The 21,277-nt window shown below is 38.8% G+C and overlaps 1 protein-coding gene across 4 annotated transcripts in view; it reads left to right on the top strand.

Moving 5' to 3' along the window:
- pigg (phosphatidylinositol glycan anchor biosynthesis class G (EMM blood group)) overlaps window positions 1-21,277 on the top strand; it is a 41,029-nt gene that overhangs the window by 6,315 nt on the left and 13,437 nt on the right. For 3 of the 4 annotated variants that reach the window (XR_011962398.1, XM_072584010.1, XM_072584011.1), the window contains exons 4-9: window positions 4,126-4,314; window positions 5,845-5,983; window positions 9,395-9,607; window positions 11,544-11,761; window positions 17,047-17,328; window positions 19,293-19,747. Coding sequence is in view for 2 of the 4 variants with exons in the window: in XM_072584010.1 (XP_072440111.1) it covers window positions 4,126-4,314; window positions 5,845-5,983; window positions 9,395-9,607; window positions 11,544-11,761; window positions 17,047-17,328; window positions 19,293-19,747 (1,496 nt within the window). In the remaining 2 variants the exon portion in view is untranslated. Of the gene's footprint in view, window positions 1-4,125; window positions 4,315-5,844; window positions 5,984-9,394; window positions 9,608-11,543; window positions 11,762-17,046; window positions 17,445-19,292; window positions 19,748-21,277 lie in introns of those variants that run through there. The other variant, XR_011962399.1, reaches the window with a different exon arrangement.

Here is a 21,277-nt window from a genome sequence, read left to right as displayed (position 1 = left end):
TGTAACTGGGTGATTGAAATTGGCAAACCTTCTTAGAATAATACATTCTGCATCCAGCTGGGGACAAGTACGTGTAATGAGACAGGACTAATTAATGAGTTCATAGTGAAGGATCCCCCAGGTAAGAATAATTACAACACAGTTTCATGTTTATTTTAAGAGTGAGAAATGTGGATCTAAAATTTAGTTTATTAAACTTAAATGCATGCAAATATCAAGATGTGCAGAGTTGGTTTGTGAGTCAGGTAAAATGGTTAAAATTTCACATAATAGTGAGACAGTAGCAGACAAGGGAACAGGAGTAGGCCATTGACCCTTCAAGCTTGCTGCATTACTTAATCACATCATGGATGAACTGGTTATGGTCTCCTCTCCCCTTTCCTGTGTGCAGCCTTATAACCCTTGACTGTCAAAAATGTATCTAACTTAGCCTTCATTGCTTTCTGTGAAAGGGAAACCTACTCTGTAATGACCCTATAAGAGTCAGCATTTCTCATCATCTATGTTTTAAAAGGGAGAACTATTATTCTTAATGTATGCCCCCTAGTTTGAGCTCCCCATATAAGGAGACCTCCTCTTGGTATCTACCTAATGTAGTTCCCTTACGACCTTGTATGTTTCAGTAAGATCACTTCTCATTCTTCTAAGTTCCACAGGACAAAGGCCTAGTTTGTTCAACCTTTCACACAGTAGCCATTTAAGCCAGGGATGAATTTACTGAACCATCTTCAAACTGCTTCTGAGGTAGTTATATCTTTATCAAAAAAGGAAACCAAAACTTGAAATAATACTTTAGATGCAGTCTAACCAACTGCCTGTGTGGCTGCAGTTGTCTACTTTTATATTCCATTCCATTTGCAATAAACATTGGTATTACCTTTGTCTCCCTAATCACTTGTTGTACCTGTACATTAACTTACTGTAATTCTTGTACCAGAACACTAAAGTTTCTATCTATTTACATAACATATTGTTTTTCTAATCTTGCTGCCAAAATGGACAAGTTCACATTTGCCCATGTTGTACTCCATCTGCCAGTTATTTTCCATTCCTAATGACTTAACCTGTCTTAACATCCCTTTGCAGACTCTCTACTTCCTCTGGCGGTCTTGCTTCTTAAACTATGTTAACTGATTTCTCTCCACTGATGCTGCCAGACCTGCTGAGCTTTCCTAGTGATTTCTCTTTTTGTTCCTACCTTCCCTGGTGTCATTGGTAAATGTAGCAAGCATAAATCAGTCTCCCTTTCCAAGTGATTGATGTAGATTGTAAATAGTTCAGAAGCCAAGAGTAACCTTTGCGATACTCCAAAGTTACAACTCACCAACCCAAAAGCAATCTATTTATCCCGACTTACTACAACCTGTTAGCTAACCACTTTGTTAACCATGCAATATGATACCCCTACACTGTGTTCCCTTTTCATGTACAACAAAACCACGTGCTCTTGGACAGCAACATTGAAGAAGCTATTTCATGACTCAACAAAGATGTATTCCGCTGAGAAAGAAAGACTCTGAGAGGATACACCATTTAGGGCTAATTAAGCTTTTAAGGGTAGTATCATGCTGAAAGAAAAGATGTACTGCAAAGATTAATGGTAGCCAATGGGAACATTGTAGAAAACACCAAAGGATGGCTAAAAATATAATAAGGGGGGAGAAATTTGAGTTGTGAGGAAAAATAAAAAGTAGTATAAAAGACATATAGTTGAAACCTTTTATAATTGTAGTTAAACTAAGCATCTTAGAGGGTGATACTGCAGAATTAATAATGGCAAACCAGCAAATGTCAGAGGCTTTGACCAAGTATTTTGTCTGTCTTCAAGGAGAAGTCTCAAGAAGTAAAATAAAAACAGAAAACAAAAAGGAGCATGGAATTTAAACCAATTACAATCTCCAGTGAAAACATACAAGGAAACTAATGGAATGGAAGACCGGCAATTCCCTGAATCTGATAGCCTGAATCTCAGGCTTTTCAAAGAATTGGCTTTAGAAGTAGTGGAAGGGTGGTTATCATCTTCCAAAATTCCCCAGGTTCTGTACAGGTCACTACAGTTTGACTAATCACAACTATAGAAAGGAGAGCAACAGCAATCAGGAAACATTAACATCTGTTATTGGGAAAATTAAAAATCCATTTTTGTAGAGGTAATAGCTGGATATTTTCAAAACCAAAATGGAATTAGGCAGAGCTGATGTGGTTTTGTGAAAGGAAAGTCAGATTTGACAAACTTGTTTCTTGAGGATGTACCAAACAGGGTGGATAAAGAGGAACCAGTGAATGTAGTGCATTTGGATAACCAAAAAAGCAATACAGGTAGTAGTGCCAAAAGTAAGAGTAAATGTTTTGGGTGTGATGTATTCGTGTGGATTGAGGATTGACTAACTAACAGGAAACAGAGTCTGGTTATTTTCAGGTTTGCAAGCTGTAACTAATAGGAGAAAGTGAGGACTGCAGATGCTGGAGATCAGAGCTGAAAATGTGTTGCTGGAAAAGCACAGCAGGTCAGGCAGCATCCAAGGAGCAGGAGAATCGACGTTTTGGGCATGAGCCCTTCTGCAGGAAGAAGGGCTCTTGCCCGAAACGTCGATTCTCCTGCTCCTTGGATGCTGCCTGACTTGCTGCGCTTTTCCAGCAACACATTTCAAGCTGTAACTAATGGAGCACAACAGGAATCGGTCTGGGTACTCGAATATTCACGATCTATGTTAATAAATCCGGCGTAGGGACTAACTGTATTGTAGCTGAAATTGCCTATGTTACAAAGATAAGTAGAAAGCGGGTTCTGAGGAGGAATGACATCTGCTAAGCAATGTACATAACTTAAATGAGTAGGCAAAAATTTGGCAGATGTATTGAGAGAAATTATGAACTTGTCTTCTTTAGTAGGAAGATTAAAAAAGCTGAATATTATTTAATTAGAGAGAGACTGCATAATGCATTAGTACAGAGGGCTTGGGTGGCCTTGTACGTAAATCACAACAAGTTAGGTACAGCAGGTACATGCAGATACAGCAAATAATTAATAAGACAAATTGACATTTGGTCTTTATTGTAAAGTGGATGGAGTATAAAAGTAGGGAACCCTTGTAACAGCTGTGCAGAGCATTGGTGAGACTGGACCTGGAGTACTGTGTACCATATTGGTCTTGTTATTTTAGGAGGGACATTCTTGCATTTGAAGTAATTCAGAAAAGATTTACTAGGCTGGTTCTTGGGATGAGGGGACTGTTTTAAGAAACGTTATTTTGTTGAACCCACACTAATTGGGGTTTAAAAGACTGAGTAGGTACCTTATTTTAGCTTGTATGATTTTGCAGAGCTTGACAGTTTAGACACAGCAAGGTGTTTTCTGATGTGGGGAATCTAGCACTTTGGGCCCAGTTTTTAAAATTTAACACAGAGGAGGTGTTTTATCTCTGAGAGTCATTAAACTTTGGAATTGCCTTTCGCAGAGAATGATGGAGGCTGTATCATTGACTGAGTTAGACATATTTCTGAATGGCAAGGGTGCTGAGGGTTTTGGGTGCAAGACAAGCAGAAAAGTGACCTAAGGACATTTTCAGATCAGCCATGATCCTATCGAATGTTGGAGCAAGTTAAATGGACCGAATGGCCTATTCCCACTCCTATATTTAATAAGCATATTCATGAAAATATTAAATTGATGTGTATTTCTAGGAGAGTTTTTCCAGAGTCTTAGTGATTCTGGAAAACCCACAAAAATATTTCAATTGATCATTGATCCCATTGCTGTTTATTGGACATTGTGTAAATTGGCTGCCACATTTGAGTTGTTGGCATATGTTTGCACTTCTAAAATAATTAATTGGTTGTAAAGCATCCTCAGGATGTGAAAATGTATAAATTAGCTCTCTTCATGCAAACTCATGTCCTTGTTTCATTGATTATTAGAAAAATAATTGTGTTCAGATGTTTAGTACAAAAGTTCTTTTGATATAGATGTTTTCATCACGTGGAAAACAGGTTTCATCCTGTAGTCCCAAAAAAAGTGAAGACTTTTAATTTCTCTCGGCTAAACAATAGGTGTAGATGTATACTACTATATTGACTGTTATGCAGATTGTGACTTTCCATTACCAATGCATTTTTTCTTAACAGGTGGATCATAATGTAACACGCCATCTGGACAATGTATTAAAAAGAAGTGACTGGGATTTATTAATTTTGCATTACCTTGGATTAGATCATATTGGTCATCTGGCTGGACCAGATAGTCATCTGGTTGGACCAAAACTCAATGAAATGGATAACATTGTTCAGAAGATTCACATGGAATTACTGTCCAAGGTTTGTACAGCACATGTAAACTTTTCACTCGCGTTATAATGGCTAGTGGAATGTTGACCTTTATAGAATCATACAAAATGGAAACAGACCCTTCGGTCCAACCAGTCCCGAACACAATCCCAAACTAAACTAGTCCCGCCTGCCTGCTCCTGGCCCATATCCCGCCAAACCTTTCCTATTCATGTACTTATCCAAATGTCTTTTAAATGTTATAATACTGCCCATGTCCCCCACTTTCTCAAGACGTTCATTCCACATGCGAACCACCCTCTATGTAAAAAAAATTTGCCTCCCATGTCTTTTTAAACCTCTCTCTTCCCACCTTATAAAGGCATCCCTTAGTCTTGAAATCTCCCATCCAAGGGAAAGGACTCCTATCACTAATCGTATCTATATTCCTCATGATTTTGTAAACTTATATAAGGTTGCCTCTCAACTTGTATTTCTCCAGTGAAACAAGTGGCAGCCTATCTCGCCTTTCCTTACAACTCAACCCTTCCATACCCAGCAACATCCTGGTAAATTCCTTCTGAACCCTCTCCAGCTTAATAATACCTTTCCTCTAAATGTGCGACCAGAACTGGAAAGGGAATTTGAATTCTGAAATGAGAATGTGATCCTTCAATTGCAAAGAATTTTGGCCAGAGCTAAACTGGAGTACTGTGTTCAATTTTGCAAACCAAACATCTAGAAAGATGTGTTAATTCTGGAGGTTGAACTGTGCAGATTCACCAAGAAGTTACTAATACTTTTGAAGAGTTATTAATGTTAAGTCCTCCTTAGTTACTGTTTCATCATTTTCCTTCTAGCTTTTATCCTTTTCCTCCCATCCTACAGTTCTCTTTTCTTCACTAAATCTGTTCTGTAAAGGAACAAAGAAAATTTACAGCCCAGCAACAGGCCCTTCGGCCTTCCAAGCCTGAGCCAATCCAAATCTACTGTCTAAACCTGTCGCCCAATTCCTAAGCATCTTCCCTAGTTTTTGATGATATGGAAGTGCCGGTGTTGGACTGGGGTGGACAAATTTAAAAATTGCACAACACCAGGTTATAGTCCAACAGGTTCATTTGGAAGCACTAACTTTCAGAGCATTGCTCCTTCTTTAGGTAGTTAGTGAGGCAGGATTAGAGGACACAGAATTTATAGTAAATCACGTAGAAAGACTTAACAGCAATCTAGGTTTGTTCAATACATCACATCAGTTGTATGACACTTTGATCTTTCACTATAAATTCTGTGTCCCATGCTCCTGCTCCATTAACTACCTGACGAAGGAGCTGCGCTTCAAAAGCATATACTTCCAAAAAACCTGTTGGATTATAACCTGATGTTGTGTGATTCCTAGATGTGAGCCTGTAGTAAAGAATACTGCATTAATGAAAATTCAAGTTAAAGAACATATTTCTACTTGGAAATGTTAGGAATATCGCATGTTTTTACATTTTAAAAAATATATTTGAAATCTGTTGCAAATTATATCCAGTGTTTTGGTATAAAGTTTGTGTTTTTGTTTTGAATGGCAATTTGCAGCAAGGTGAAACGACTCTGCCTAGTTTATTGATATTGTGCGGAGATCATGGAATGTCAGACACAGGTAGTCATGGAGGAGCTTCAAGTCATGAGGTGAACACTCCATTGGTTCTTCTCAGTCCTGCTTTCAGAAAGAAAGGTGAGGATCAGGAAGCAGCTTCGAATGAACACTGTAACAATTCTGTTTTCTGATGTGTTTGATTATTTTAGATCTTTTGCTGCTAAGCCTTTTGAGTACTTCTGTTTTAATTTTATAATTCCAACTTTTCTTGATTAAATCGTCCTAATTATATTCAAGCCATGACTGTGGCTTAGCTCTGTGGAAATTTTAAATGAATGTAAAAGATTACAACTTAATTAGAAAGATCAAAAAATAGTTGTAAATAATTTTCAATTTTGATTTCTCCATCACCAATCCTTTCTATTTAGCTGCTTACTGATTTTGAAAACATTTTGCTAAATGAAGATGCAAGTTGTCTATTTATTGCAACAAGTCAGGGAAGTAACACTCAGATTGATGCTGAAATTGATGAATTGAGGCAAGTTTTGTGTTAAAAGCAGATACCTGTTGGACTACCTAAATTCATGTTACTTAGACCATTTAAGTTTATGTAGTTTGAGAGGAAACGTTTACCCAACATTGTGGATTGCATTTGAACCCAGTGGCAAAAGCAATATTTTAACACATTATCAACTTCTTTTTCTCTGTTTCTGTCCTATTAACTGCCTTCACCCTTAATTTATTCTTGCATTAGTACAGTAATTATCTTGGAAAGTGTGAAGTGAAGGAGTTTCTTCAAGACACTGAATATTGCCTGCCCACCAGTTACATCTCTTCTGTATTGAATTGTATGTAATTCAGATTGCATGTGGGATGATAAGATAAATTATTCTTTTGAAACAGCATCTGCATTTAATTAGTTTACTAACTTGGAGTGGGAAGTTGAACCCACATACTTTGGATTCAGAAGAGAGTGCAGTATTGATGTCATTGCACTGTTTAAGTGTGGGAGGACAGAAATCCAGAAGAACATTGTACGTAGGAAAGAAGTAAAGCAGCCATTTGCAATACAGCTTGCACTGTATTCGAGCCATCTTCAGTTAGCTAAACTTAACCACATTATTATTAGTACTCTACTACAATGTTGATTCTGAGCCCCTTATCATTTTGACAATGGATTGACAATAAGTTCAGCCTCAAGACTATTTTTAATAAGATCAAATCAAAACACGTTTATTAAGTTTTCAGGTAAGCTATAGCAATGAACACAGGTAGTGATTTATAGTATAACATGGACTATACACTTCCTATATTTCTTGTACTATGACTGGATGGCGATTACATGATGACTTTTCTTTTTAGATCTTTTGGTCCACAAGCTCCTTTATTTTTTGAAAAAATAAACAGGGAACTGTGGATGCTGTAAATCAGAAACAAAAATAGAAGTTGCTGGAAACGCTCAGCAGGTCTGGCAACATCTGTGAAGAGAAATCAGTGTTAATATTTCAGACCCTGAGGAAGTGTCACCGGGCCCAAAGTGTTAACTCTGATTTCTCTTCACAGATTCTGCCAGATCCACTGAGCTTTTCCAGCAAATTCTGTTTTTGTTCCTTTATTTTCTTTCTCTCTCTCTCTCTTTCTCGTCTACATATCCTTCTGTTCCTAACTTCTCAAATTTTCATAATACCCTTTGTATTTATTACTGTATCAAGGGTTTACATCATGTTTTCTTAACCCACAGACAGACTCACCTACAGTCCATTCTTGCACCAGTTTCTCATAGACAGTATTCAAGATCTGAGGACTGGGGTTAGGGATAAGACAATTTTTTTAAAAACTCGGGCAGCACGGTGGCTTAGTGGTTATCACTGCTGCCTCACAGCACCAAGAACCCAGGTTCGATTCCAGCCTCGGGCAATTGTCTGTGTGGAGTTTGCATATTCTCCTCGTGTCTGCGTGGGTTTTGCTCAGCTTTCCTCCCACAATCCAAAAATGTGCAACTTAGGTGAATTGACCATGCTAAGTTGCCCATTGTGCAGGTTATTAGTCAGGGGTAAATGTAGGGGAATGGGTCTGGGTGGGTTACTCTTTGGAGGGTCGGTGTGGACTCGTTGGGTTGAAGGGCCTGTTTCCATACTGTAGGGATTTTAATTCTCACTCTTAGCTTTTGACTAGTGTATGCAGCAAAACTTGTCATGACCTCCCAAAATCCCTCTGTCTTGATATATTTTCTATACTGTGTTTGACTTCTAGGTTTTCCTACTTGATTATATAAGTTTTATGAAAATTAAATTTTAATTTCTATTCATAAAATTGTATTTTAACAGTTAGTATTCTGTTGATAACTTATAATCTTGCAGGGAAACAAAACGCGAAAAGTTAATAAGTTTGCAAGCACCCACATTTAGCACCATTTAGAATTATCATAGTCCTGCTTGGTGTCACAGAGCAAATGATCTATAGAAAGTATTCCCCATTTTGTGTCATTCAACTATAGAAAATTCCTGCTTCCAGGATGTGTCTAGCTCTTATAACGAAACAAGGTTATCATTGACAGCTGTGTTCCAGCATACAGGTAGAATACACATCCATTATGGAATGACTTGGAATATTGTTAAAGAAGACCATGTTACATAATATTAAAATTATTAATAAAATTTAAAAAGAAACTGCAGATGCTGGATATCTGAAACAAAAACCGAACTTGCTGGTAGCATCTGTGAGTAGAAAGCAGAGTTAACGTTTCAAGTCTGTTGATGCTTCACCAGTTCTTAGTATCCCTACAGTGTGGAAACAGGCCATTTGGCCCAACAAGTCCACACTGACCCCTCTGAAAAGCAACTCACCCAGAGCCATTCCCCTACCCTATATTGACCCCTGACTAATTCACCTAACCTACACATCCCTAAACACTATGGGCAATTTAGCATGGCCAATTCACCTGACCAACACATTCCCCTACCCTATATTTAACCCTGACTAATGTATCTAAACACTATGGGCAATTTAGCCTGGCCAATTCGCTTGATCTTTGGGTGATGGGAGGAAACTGGAGCACCCAGAGGAAACCCACACTGACACGGGGAGAATGTGCAAACTCCACACAGACAGTCACCTGAGGCGGGATTCAAACCCATGTCCCTGGCACTGTGAGGCAGCAGTGCTAACCACTGAGCCACCGTGCCACCCATAGATCTGATGAAAAGTTTCTGTTTTTGTTTCATTACATTGACTTAGTTATAAATATACTGCTGCTGAGACTTTCAACCAGGTCTGTTACATGTGAACAGCTTTGGTCAAGGACTCGTACAACGTTGATCTTTTTTGTTTTGAAAAAACTGGCACTGATTACTAATTCATCGTAAATTGTAAGCCTGGCTCTTGAAAATTCTCATGTGTTTTTGTAGGCCAGAATATGATGCATTTTAAGTGGAATTCTGCTATTACCATTTCCTCGTTGGGAATTAAATTATCTAGAGTTAATACGTTTTGTCTGATGTTAAATTTTCAGATACTATAATTATTCAATTTTACTTTTCTAATTTACAGATTCATTCACTGTTTCTGAATATGTTGAGCAGACAGACCTCACCTCCACTTTGGCGTTAGGACTGGGTTTGCCTATTCCAAGGAACAATTTGGGGTGTCTCATCCTAAGGGTACTTGAGGAAAGGTCTTTAAGGGAACAGTTTAGATATTTGCATCTTAATGGATACCAACTTAGTAAGCTGGTTCAAGAAAGTATTCCTACATATGAAAAAGGTAAGGTCAGACCAGCACCACACTGAATTTTGAAAGATTTCATGTCAATTTCTAAAGGTGAGAAACAATTCTTGAGATTTGTTTAAAAACTGCTAGAGATGTTGAGTATTTGCCAGCTCACTTTACTGTCATGTGTTTTAATATTGTCAGACCAAAAATCGAATCTTTCTTAGAGAGCTTAGAAAATATTCCCCTTCATTTTGTCCTGATAGTCAGTTTTGGAAAATAAAGTGCTTTTGGCTTTTTAAGGTGCATACACAGTGAGATTTTTAAGATTTCTACATCACAGTATATTGACCTCTGGCACACTATGCACCTTCAAGCCTCCTTGTTCCAAGTTTATTCAAATTGAATCACATGCAAAGCCCTATTGTTATCTACCCTCAGTGGGAGAATGTCAGAATAGTTTATAAAGTTACCCACCCTTCCAATTATTGCATTTGTGACTATTCTCAGCTCACTAAGTGCCCTTTGGCCATCACACCCAATGACCTATGTTAGCTTCTTTCCTACTAGAAACTTGAATTGAACATTTCCAATTTCCATTGCCTCAACAGATTGCTAATCTCTAACTCCAATAGCTCTACAACACTTCAGCTTTACATTTCTCCAATCCTGACCTTTTGTATTTCCAATTTTATTGGCAGCCATGTTGTCTAGGTTCTGCAGTTCATTTTCTACATTTCTTGCTGCCTTGCTACCTTATTTCAGCTGCTTCTTAAAATTTACTTCTTTGACAAAGCTTTTAGTTCCTGACTTCACATGTGAATATGTGTAAGATTTCGTCTGATAATGCTCCCGTGAAGAATCTTGGGGTGTTTTACTATGTTCAAATCACCTCGTTTATCGGTTTTCAAAAAGATTTTGGTGGTAAGCCACAGGACCTTGACTGTATTCATCCTAGGCTTGTGAAATAGCCAGAAAAGTAAGAGAGGCTCTGAGTGCCATTTCTAAATATATGAACTAGGTTGTTAGGAGCAAATTATGTAAGAAAGGGAAGAGCATAAACTAAAATGAAAACAAGACTCACATTTATATAGTGCCTTTCATGACCACAGGGCTTACAGCCAATTAAGTAGTTTATGATGTGTAGTCACTGCTGTAAAGTAGGAAATGCGACAGCTAATTTATGTACTGTAAACGCTCACAAACCACAATGGAGTAATGGCCATAAATATTGGCCAGAACACTGGTGTTAATTCCCCTGGTCTTATTTGAAAATCTTTCACATGCACCTTATGTAAGCAGGTGGGGGGCTTTGGTTTAGCACCTCATCCAAAAGATGGCATCAGAAACAGTCCAGCATTCACTCAGTACAAAGTACTCAGTATCCAGTCTCTTGACTTGGTACTTTTTGCATTGGAATCAAATGTGAAACTGGAGCAAATGGTTCAGAGGTAAGAGTGCATCCAATTAAGTTCAGCTATAAATTGTACAATAATAAACTAGTCAGTTGTGGATAAACATTTGAAATCCATAATTTAAGGATTGTTAGTGTGAAGCTACCTTGAGGTGGCACTTCTAAATACTAAGTTGTGTTTAGCAAATTAATACTTATTGATTGAATTCTGGATAGCTAGATAGATGGATGGAGTGCAGTAGGTTTTCAAATGTGTTTTATAAGGTGTCCCACAGGAACTTTTTAGAAAACTTTAGATTTCTGGAATAAGAGGAAGTGAAACAATATAATTGTTTGATTAATGGACAACAAAGATTTATTTGTATCATGAGCTTGGGCATGTGCCTGCTTTAAAGTAAGAATACATCACCTTCCTAAAGCTACCTTCAGGCTTGCTAGCTGTAAAACGTTTCATGTTCCCGAGAGGATCGGAATGGTTTGCCCTTCTTTGGGCACAGCTGATTATTATAGGGAACAGAATGTTGAATGCTTTCATTGTAATAATTTCCCTCAGACTAACTAAGTTGTTATTTACAGATGTTGGGTACAAACTATTTGGAATAGCACAAAAATCTCATGGTTCCTGGATAAAACTTTACTTCGAAGGTAATACTTCGGAGACTCTCGCAAACCTAGGAAAGAAGGTATTGAGGCAGTATTTGGATGCCTTGAAGTTAATGAGTTCCTCACTTTCCAAAATTGTGGCACAGTATGATATGTACTCCATGATTATGGGCACGATTATTGTGCTGGAGGTAGGAACTTTTGCACATTGATTTATTTTCTCTTCCCTTTTCCATATTTGGGTATTTACAATTTTATACTGTATAGAGAGGACAGTGACAAAGCAATTGGATTGCAATGCAACTATTTTACAGGTACACAGTGCATACATATATTCTCTGCTTGAGTGCATCACTCATCATGTTAGTAAAAGACACTTTGTAAGCATCCAGGATGCACTGCTGAACAAAGCATTAGGGCTTTAGATTTATGTAGAAGGGTCTGTTTATGGGTTCTTCTGCAATGTTTAATTGCAAAGTACACATGTCAAAGCACTTCTTCAAAGTCTCAATAATTTATTATTTCGGTTTCATGAATGGAAAAGTTCAGACTACATCTTGATGAAGAGAGGGTTAAGTGGAGATTCATTGCAGTTGTGAGATAATGATGGTAGTTAAAATTATGATAAGTTGTTGTAGATGTGGGGAAACTAGTTGCACAAGCAGAGGGTGGGTAACTAGAAGGCACAGGTTTAAGATATTGACAACGGACTGGTTAATTATTTTTTGTGCAACAAGCTGTAACAATCTGGAATACATCACCTGAAAGAATGAAGGCGGCACGGTGGCTCATTGGTTAGCACTACTGCTTCACAGCACCAGGGACCCAGGTTCAATTCCAACCTTGAGCAACTCCCTGTGTCTGCGTGGGTTTCCTCTAGATGCTCCAGTTTCCTTCCACGGTCCAAAGATGTGCAGGTTAGATGGATTAGCCATGCTAAATTGCCCATAGTGTCCAGGGATGTGTAGGTTAGAGGGATTAGTCATGAGAAATGCAGGATTATAGGGATAGGGAAGTGAGTCTGGGTAGGATGTTTTTCAGGGAGGTCAGTATGGACTCGATGGGCCAAATGGCCTATTTCCACACTGTTGGGATTCTACACAAAAAAAACTTTCAGAAGGAAATCAGGTGCATGTTTGAAAAGGAAAACTCTTGCAAGCCTTTGAAGAAAAAAGTAAATAATGGCACTAATTTGCCCTTGTGTGAACCCAGCCATCCAGATTTAGCAGATTAGACTGACCCTGGGGACTCTGCACATTGATTCTGTCCTTTCCACAGGGTGTAAGTTGTTTCTGAATAATGAGCAGGAACAGGAATCCATGAAAGTACTCCCCTCCTTATCAGCCATGGGCAGTGAGGCTAACTCCTAATTTCTATTCAATTACAAAAAGGACAATAAAACTAAATGGGTCTTTTCTAATTGGGTTCGCTGTGTGGAATTGCCATCCCGTTCTTGCCTCATCGAAACAAAACTCTCAGAGAAACAGTATGGCTTTACCTCCTTCATCTTTATTCCGGGCCCTAGAGGGAGAGAGAATAATCACCCATGTGCACAGAAACATGAGATCTCAGTTTTCTCTTGAACAGCAGATTCTTAAGGAAATATATAGTTACTTACAGGGAGCAGCTTCCAAGTAAGGCAACATATAAATTGACTGGGTGACCGTTTACAATCAGCGATCATCAACACTAAAGATTAAGCCATCTGGCATTATACAATGGATGTTCTTAACCTTGTTAACTGGCTTTATGCATGCTTTTTTCGCCTTGTTAATTGGCTTTACATAATGAATGCTTTTTCACCTTGTTAACTCACCACCCTTGCCTCCAGCACTTCATTGTTTACTGCAAGTTCTTATCTGATCCAAGTCTTGCTAGCTGAGCCTTTGTTTCATAAAACCCAAAACTTAACTCTTTCCCTACCTGCTCATACCTTATACACTTTCTCAAAATGAACTGCCAGAGGTAGTGGTAGATACAGTTACAACATTTAAAACACATTTGGACAGATACACGAATAGGAAAGGTTTAGAGCGATATGGGCCAAATGCAAGCAAGTGGGACCAGTTTAGTTTAGGAAACTAGCGTGGATGAGTTGGACTGAAGGGTCTGTTTCTATGCTATATGACTCTATGATAAGGACATGAGATAGCTTTGGCAAATAGAATTAAAGAGAATCCAAAGGGGTTTTACAAATATATTAAGGACAAAAAGGTAACTAGGAAGAGAATAGGGCCCCTCAAAGATCAGCAAGGTGGCCTTTGTGTGGAGCCCCAGAAAATGGGGGAGATACTAAATGAATATTTTGCATCAGTATTTACTGTGGAAAAGGATATGGAAGATATAGACTGTAGGGAAATAGATGGTGACATCTTGCAAAGTGTCCAGATTACAGAGGAGGAAGTGCTGGATGTCTAGAAACTGTTAAAGGTGGATAAATCCCCAGGACCTGGTCAGGTGTACCTGAGAACTCTGTGGGAAGCTAGAGAAGTGATTGCTGGGGCTCTTGCTCATATATTTGTATCATCGATAGTCACAGGTGAGATGCCGGAAGACTGGAGGTTGGCAAACATGGTGCCACTGTTTAAGAAGGGTGGTAAGGACAAGCCAGGGAACGATAGACTGGTGAGCCTGTCCTTGGTGGTGGGCAAGCTGTTGGAGGGAATCCCGAGGGACAGGATGTACATGTATTTGGAAAGGCAAGGACTGATTCGGAATAGTCAACATGGCTTTGTGCATGGGAAATCATGTCTCACAAACTTGATTGAGTTTTTTGATGAAGTAACAAAGAAGATTGATGAGGGCAGAGCAGTAGATGTGATCTATATGGACTTCAGTAAGGCATTCGACAAGGTTCCCTATGGGAGACTGATTAGCAAGGTTAGATCTCATGGAATACAGGGAGAACTAGCCATTTGGATACAGAATTGGCTCAAAGGTAGAAGATAGAGGGTGGTGGTGGAGGGTTGTTTTTCAGACTGGAGGCCTGTGACCAGTGGAGTGCCACAAGGATCGGTGCTGGGCCCTTTACTTTTTGTCATTTACATAAATGATTTGGATGTGAGCATAAGAGGTACAGTTAGTAAGTTTGCAGGTGACACCAAAATTGGAGGTGTAGTGGACAGCGAAGAGGGTTACTTCAGATTACAACAGGATCTGGACCAGATGGGCCAATGGGCTGAGAAGTGGCAGATGGAGTTTAATTCAGATAAATGCGAGGTGCTACATTTTGGGAAAGCAAATCTTAGCAGGACTTATACACTTAATGGTAAGGTCCTAGGGAGTGTTGCTGAACAAAGAGACCTTGGAGTGCAGGTTCATAGATCCTTGAAAGTGGGGTCGCAGGTAGATAGGATAGTGAAGAAGACGTTTGGTATGCTTTCCTTTATTGGTCAGAGTATTGAGTACAGGAGTTTGGAGGTCATGTTGCGGCTGTACAGGCCATTGGTTAGGCCACTGTTGGAATATTGCATGCAGTTCTGGTCTCCGACCTATCGGAAAGATGTTGTGAAACTTGAAAGGGTTCAGAAAAGATTTACAAGGATGTTGCCAGGGTTGGAGGATCTGAGCTACAGAGAGAGGCTGAACAGGCTGGGGCTGTTTTCCCTGGAGCGTTGGAGGCTGAGGGGTGACCTTATAGAGGTTTACAAAATTATGAGAGGCATGGATACAATAAATAGGCAAAGTCTTTTTCCTGGGGTCGGGGAGTCCAAAACTAGAGGTTTAGGGTGAGAGGGGAAAGATATAAAAGAGACCTAAGGGGCAACCTTTTCACACAAAGGGTGGTATGTGTATGGAATGAGCTGCCAGAGGATGTGGTGGAGGCTGGTACAGTTGCAACATTTAAGAGGCATTTGAATGGGTATATGAATAGGAAGGGTTTGGAGGGATATGGGCTGGGTGCTGGCAGGTGGGACTAGATTGGGTTGGGGTATCTGGTCGGCATGGACGGGTTGGACCGAAGGGTCTGTTTCCATGCTGTACATCTCTATGACTCTATACCTCATACAAAAAATACTTCTGTGCTGTAACCTTTAAAGATTTCTCATGATAACCAGTGGCTATTTGAAATTTCCAGTATATCAAATGTCTTTGAATGCCAATTCCAAATCTGAGAAAATATTCATCCAATAAATGGTTTTTTCAACTGTGGTAAGAGTCCAGCCCATGAATGCAAAACAAAGGCAAGAATCTTTTGTAGCTTGGGTAGTAAAGGTGACTCCTGTTAAAGATCCCATCATCATTAATGTCAATGTCAAACCAACCTTGTTCACTGAACATGATACTTTGAAGTAATCCTGTGTACAGGACATGGTGAAGGTTTTGTCAGCACCAAGGGGTAGGTGATGCCCAGTGCTATTATCTACAGGCTATTAATCCAGAGACCCAGATAATGTTTAGGGAACCCAGGTTCAAATCCTGACATGGCAGATGGTGGACTTTGAATTCAATAAAAATAAATTACAATTAAGAATGATTACCATTGTTTATTGCTAGAAAAACCACCTGCTCACTAACATTCTTTCGGCTAAGAAACTGCTGTTTCCTACATACCTACGACATTGTTGTTGCCCTATGGGAAATTAGTAAATACTGACCTAGACAGTGACACCCACATCCCATGAATACTTTTTTTAGAAGCACCTGGATGGCATTCGGGTTTGAACTAACAAGTGACATTTGTCTCGTTCACGTGTCAGGCACTGTTTATCCTCACACATAAAGAACCAACTCACTTACCTATGCTCTTCACTGCTATAACCTTACCCCAGGCCTACTCCTTTAATGTACTCAGGATCGTCATTGATGAGCAACTTAACAGAACCAACACTGATTCCAAGCACAAAGCAAAGATTGAGATTTGTGCTTCATTTCATAATGCTTCAGTGAATTTCTCCTATTTCCCAGACTCCAGGCAAGAGTGTTATAGAACATGGACCTGGATTTTTGCAGTCAGAAACCTAATACTATCCAAATAAGATCATTTACTGATTGATGTACAATGCATTTTGCTCACAGGATGCACAGCAGCATCTTATGAGCTTGCATTTATTGTACCTCTAATCCTAAAACCGCAGCCACGAAGAAGGGAAATGCTGTTGCCTCAAAATGCACATTCTATTAATCCTGCTGTTTGCTCATATTCATTGTTGCTGTGTCGAAATCCTGAGTTCTCTATAACATTCTCAGATCAAGACAACCAGATACATCTGGTGTCTTCAAAATCCTTAGACCAAGTACTTTAATCAAATTATGAACCTTTATTGAGCAGTTTTATTCAGATCAATTATATACACCTCAACTCACATCTGCAATTGTGCACTTCTACTGCTGGCTGGAGTTTGACAAGCTCCAAAACTACAGGTGTCTATACCACTACCAGCTACATGGTGACTGTATTAATGAAATTTTAACCTATTTCTTAGTTTCTGTGAGAAATCCATTTGTATCTGACATGTTTGTTTATATTTTTTAGGTTATTCTCCTTCTGATAGTAAGTACTCCAGATGCACTGGGCAGCACTGCTGAATTTGAAGTACCATTGTCAGCAGCATTCTACTCCCTCCTATTCTATCTGCTGTGTCTGATGTTGACAGCTATTCATATTATCGTATGTACATCGACAAAGACATCTTGCTACTTTTGCAATGTATCCTGGCTACTTGTTGCAACAGTGATTGTATTGATATCTGCCCTGCAGTGTGTGCTGATTTCAACTCTTTGGAAACGTCTTACAAACGGGAAGCCTCAACACAAGGTGATTCACTGATATTGAAATGTGTCAGAGAATTGAGGAAAATACCAGCAGTTCTCTTTACACAAATTAAGTGGAAGTTTTGACTTTGTGCAAAGGAGTCCACTGTCCATTTATAGGTTTGTGTGTTTTTATGGCTTGGAATTCTTCACATTAGTGCTATGAAGTACCCCTCTAAACTTTGCAAAGGTACTTGCTGCAAATGTTTAGATTTTGGCACCTGTACATTTTGTTAGATATCGCAAAATGACAAAGTACAAAGGAGTGACTCGTGGCTCGTGAATGGACTTATTTGTCCAGGTTGTGACCATTTAATTTTTTACCTCATCTGTGCAGTTCATCCAGATCTTACAACCTCAAAGGTTGAACATGTATAGCCGATGTCAAAATGGGAGGTCTACTTAATTGTCTTTTTTAAAAAAACCAAAGGATATTGATGAGAGAATAGCATCTAGTGGAGCTCTTGTGAAAATGTTCCAGAAATAAACATTGATAATTTTACTGTGACTGAAAATAAGCTCTAGGCTGTCCACGACCAGAGGAATTTGGAGGTCCATATTATAGGGTAATGAAGGTGATAGCTTCAATTGATAAAACCATAAAAATTATATTCTGGATTTTATTACAGGTATTAATGATGAACTTGTGTAAAATATTAAGCTATCAGAAGGTTGTTAGGAAACATTGTAGGAGGTATAATGAGTCTTTAAAGAGGGTACAGTGCACATTTGCTAGAAGTTTACCCAGTATGAGGAAATACAAATTCACAGAAAATTTAAGAATTTACATTTTCTGTTATGCGGCACAGTAATAGGGAAATGTGGTGACTGTATTTTGTAAATGGTGTAATGCTAAAACAGGGTACAAGGCAGCAGACTGTCACAGATGGTTCAGTGCTAACACTGTTGTGTCCAAGGAGGTTGTAGGTTCAAGGTCATACTTAGTGAATTGAGCCCATAATTTAGACTGTAATAAGGACAGACTGCTGTCATGTCAGCAGTGTCATCTTTCAGATGAAACATTAAACCAGGTTTACAATGTCATGTAGATCTGAAAGTAGAGGAACAGGAGTATTCTCCCTGATGTGCTGACCTATATTTATCTCTCAATCAGTGTCATTAAAATAGATTATTTTTTGTATCTCCCAACATTCAAGCAGTGACTACAATTCAAAACCTCAAAGCACTTTACAGGCACTGGGATGCACTGAGGTTGTGAACATATAAATATATAGCCTATTTATTTGTGCTTTTTCTTAATTGAGGGTCTAGAGGAAGGGGCTGTCAACACAAGTTAAATTTTAAGGAAGTTAGAATAAAGGGGAAGGTGTTCAGGCTGTGGAATTAATTATTGGGTCAATGCTTGAAGCAGGAATGACATCTGCATTCAAGTTTAGGTTGTGTTGGTGGCCAAAGGAAATGGGGTTGAAAAGATTGTTGAATAAAATCTTCATTATTTTCTCATGTAAGAGCTAAAATGCCCAGTTGGGCCATATTGGAAATTTTGGTTTTTTTTCTCTGGATTGTTAATACCTCCTCTGCTGCTGGCATGGGTGCTATTTGTGGATTTATTACACTGTTGATCCAAGTTGCACAAGCTGTCCAACATTCCATTTCACTGCAGATTCTTGTGTTAGTAGAATTAATGTTGTGGGTCAATAATAGGACAGTTATTTGTATGTGAATATTATAGAATAGTATTTATTATATTCACCCAACCCCATGGATTAGAAGTTTCCACCTGAGGTTATTTACTGTTCCTGTTGTGATTTTTATTTTTAATAACATTGAAGCATGTTTTGAATTTTCATGTTTTTTTCTACTGTTTGCTGACATTCTAAATTAATACAAAATTTATAATGTAATTGAATTTGATATAAAATCAGTGACAATTGTTGAACAAATCCATTAAAACAGTTTCCTGTCGTGTAACTTCTTATTAACTTGTGTGTTTTCTTTCCCGCACAGAGTTGTGCAGCAGCCAATTCGAGCTGGTCTGAATTAGATTTGCTTCTGTTACTTGGGACATTTGGACATACCTTGAGCCTCGGATCCAGCAGTTTTATAGAAGAAGAACATCAAACGTGGTACTTCCTTACCAACACGCTTTTGCTGGTGCTCTTTCAAGATGTCTGCAGAAAATACTTTGCAGCCAATGACCTCAAATCAAAACAAAGCAAGAATCCAGAAGACGATGATTGCCATGAACAGCAAACTGCTATCCATGGCTTATTTGAAACTTCCAGTTGTGACCAGAAAGATGATACATCCAAAGGTTATACATATTCGGGTGAAAGCTATGAAAAGTGGCTGACTTTATTGAGCCCCTGGATTATCCTAGTGTTTTGTCGGGTACTCCGCTCCCTCAACCAGACTGGGATCAAATGGGCTCACAAACCAGACTTTGGCCACTGGCTGACTAGGTAGATATAAGTATAGTCTTGCATTTGATTCTTCCTCGACATACAAAACATTGAAATTGTCAGTTGGTAGCACTCTCGCTTCTGACTCGCAAGATTCGGGTCCCCTTCCATGTGCAAGTATAAAAGTGAAAGGTGACATTCCAGCACTGAGAGAGCATTGCACTGTCAAATTTGCTGCCTTTCAGATGACAGGTTAAATTGAAGTCCCATCTGCCTCCCTGGGTAAATTCTATGGTGCCAGTGAGAAGAGGTCTGGGGGCATTATTACTGCTATCTTGACCAATATATATCTTATAGTCAATATCACAAAAACAGTTTAACTAGTTATTACCACATTGCTCTTTGTGAGAGTTTTCTGTGCGGATACTGACTGCCATGTTTCTTCCACTACAATAATGGCTACACTTCAAAAGTGGAAGTTCTTCATTGGTTGAAAAATGCTTTGAGACACCACATGGTCATAACAAGCTTTATATCAATGCAAGTTGTTTTTTCCATGTTTTATAATCAACCTTTTGCAAAATAATTTTGTTGAAAATTGGCTATTTTAAGTCTAAGCACAATGGCCAGTAATCACTATAAATGCTACAATTAAGTTTGTGTGTGTATGGCTGTTCAGTGCTGAGCAACATTTTAAACAATTCATGAATCTCAAAATAGTACAGAAATTACCACATAAAAACAGGCTGAAGCAACCCTTTCTGTTGTTGAACCCCAGTCTGCCCTACTCCACAGTGAAGGACAATAAAGCAACTGTATATCTAACTGTTCCAAAATATGATCTGGTTCTGCATCAATCACTAACTACTGAAACTTGGAAGTGCATAACCACATCTCACAACCCGATGTGTGAATATAAAAGCTCAGCTGATACCTATTCTAATTCTCTTGCATTTAAACTTATATGTGCATCCCTTTTCTAGACTTCATGACACTGTAACTGTCACCTGTAGCAATTTCACCATCATTTGTAATATTTATGATGACTATTGTTTCTTGCAACTTGTAGTATTTTAATCATCATGGTTAACGGTTTGTGTCTTTTATTCCGTCTATTATTCTACGTGCTTCTTGCAGTACTCCACTTGTAGGTTTATAAAAATGACACCTAGAATTTAGGGTTAAGTTATGAGGAGAGATTACACAGAGGTTTGTTTTCCCTAGAATTTTAACAGATATTAACAAGAAACGACGGGGTAGATAAAGATAAACAGTTTCCACTGTTCGGATATTCTAGAACTAGGGTCACAGTCTGAGAATTAGATGAGATTTTTAGATTACACAGTGTGGAAACAGGCCCTTCGGCCCAACAAGTCCACACCGACCCACAACCCACCCAGACCCATTCCCCTACATTTACCCCTTCACCTAACACTACAGGCAATATAATGGCCAGTTCACCTAACCTGCACATTTTTGGACTGTGGGAGGAAACTGGAGCACCTGGAGGAAACCCACGCAGACACGGGGAGAACGTTCAAACTCCACACAGTCACCTGAGGCGGGAATTGAACCCGGATCTCTGGCGCT

Source organism: Chiloscyllium punctatum, chromosome 14, assembly GCF_047496795.1.
Source record: "Chiloscyllium punctatum isolate Juve2018m chromosome 14, sChiPun1.3, whole genome shotgun sequence".
In the NCBI taxonomy this organism is placed as follows: domain Eukaryota; kingdom Metazoa; phylum Chordata; class Chondrichthyes; order Orectolobiformes; family Hemiscylliidae; genus Chiloscyllium; species Chiloscyllium punctatum.
This window is presented reverse-complemented; position numbering and strand designations above follow the sequence as displayed.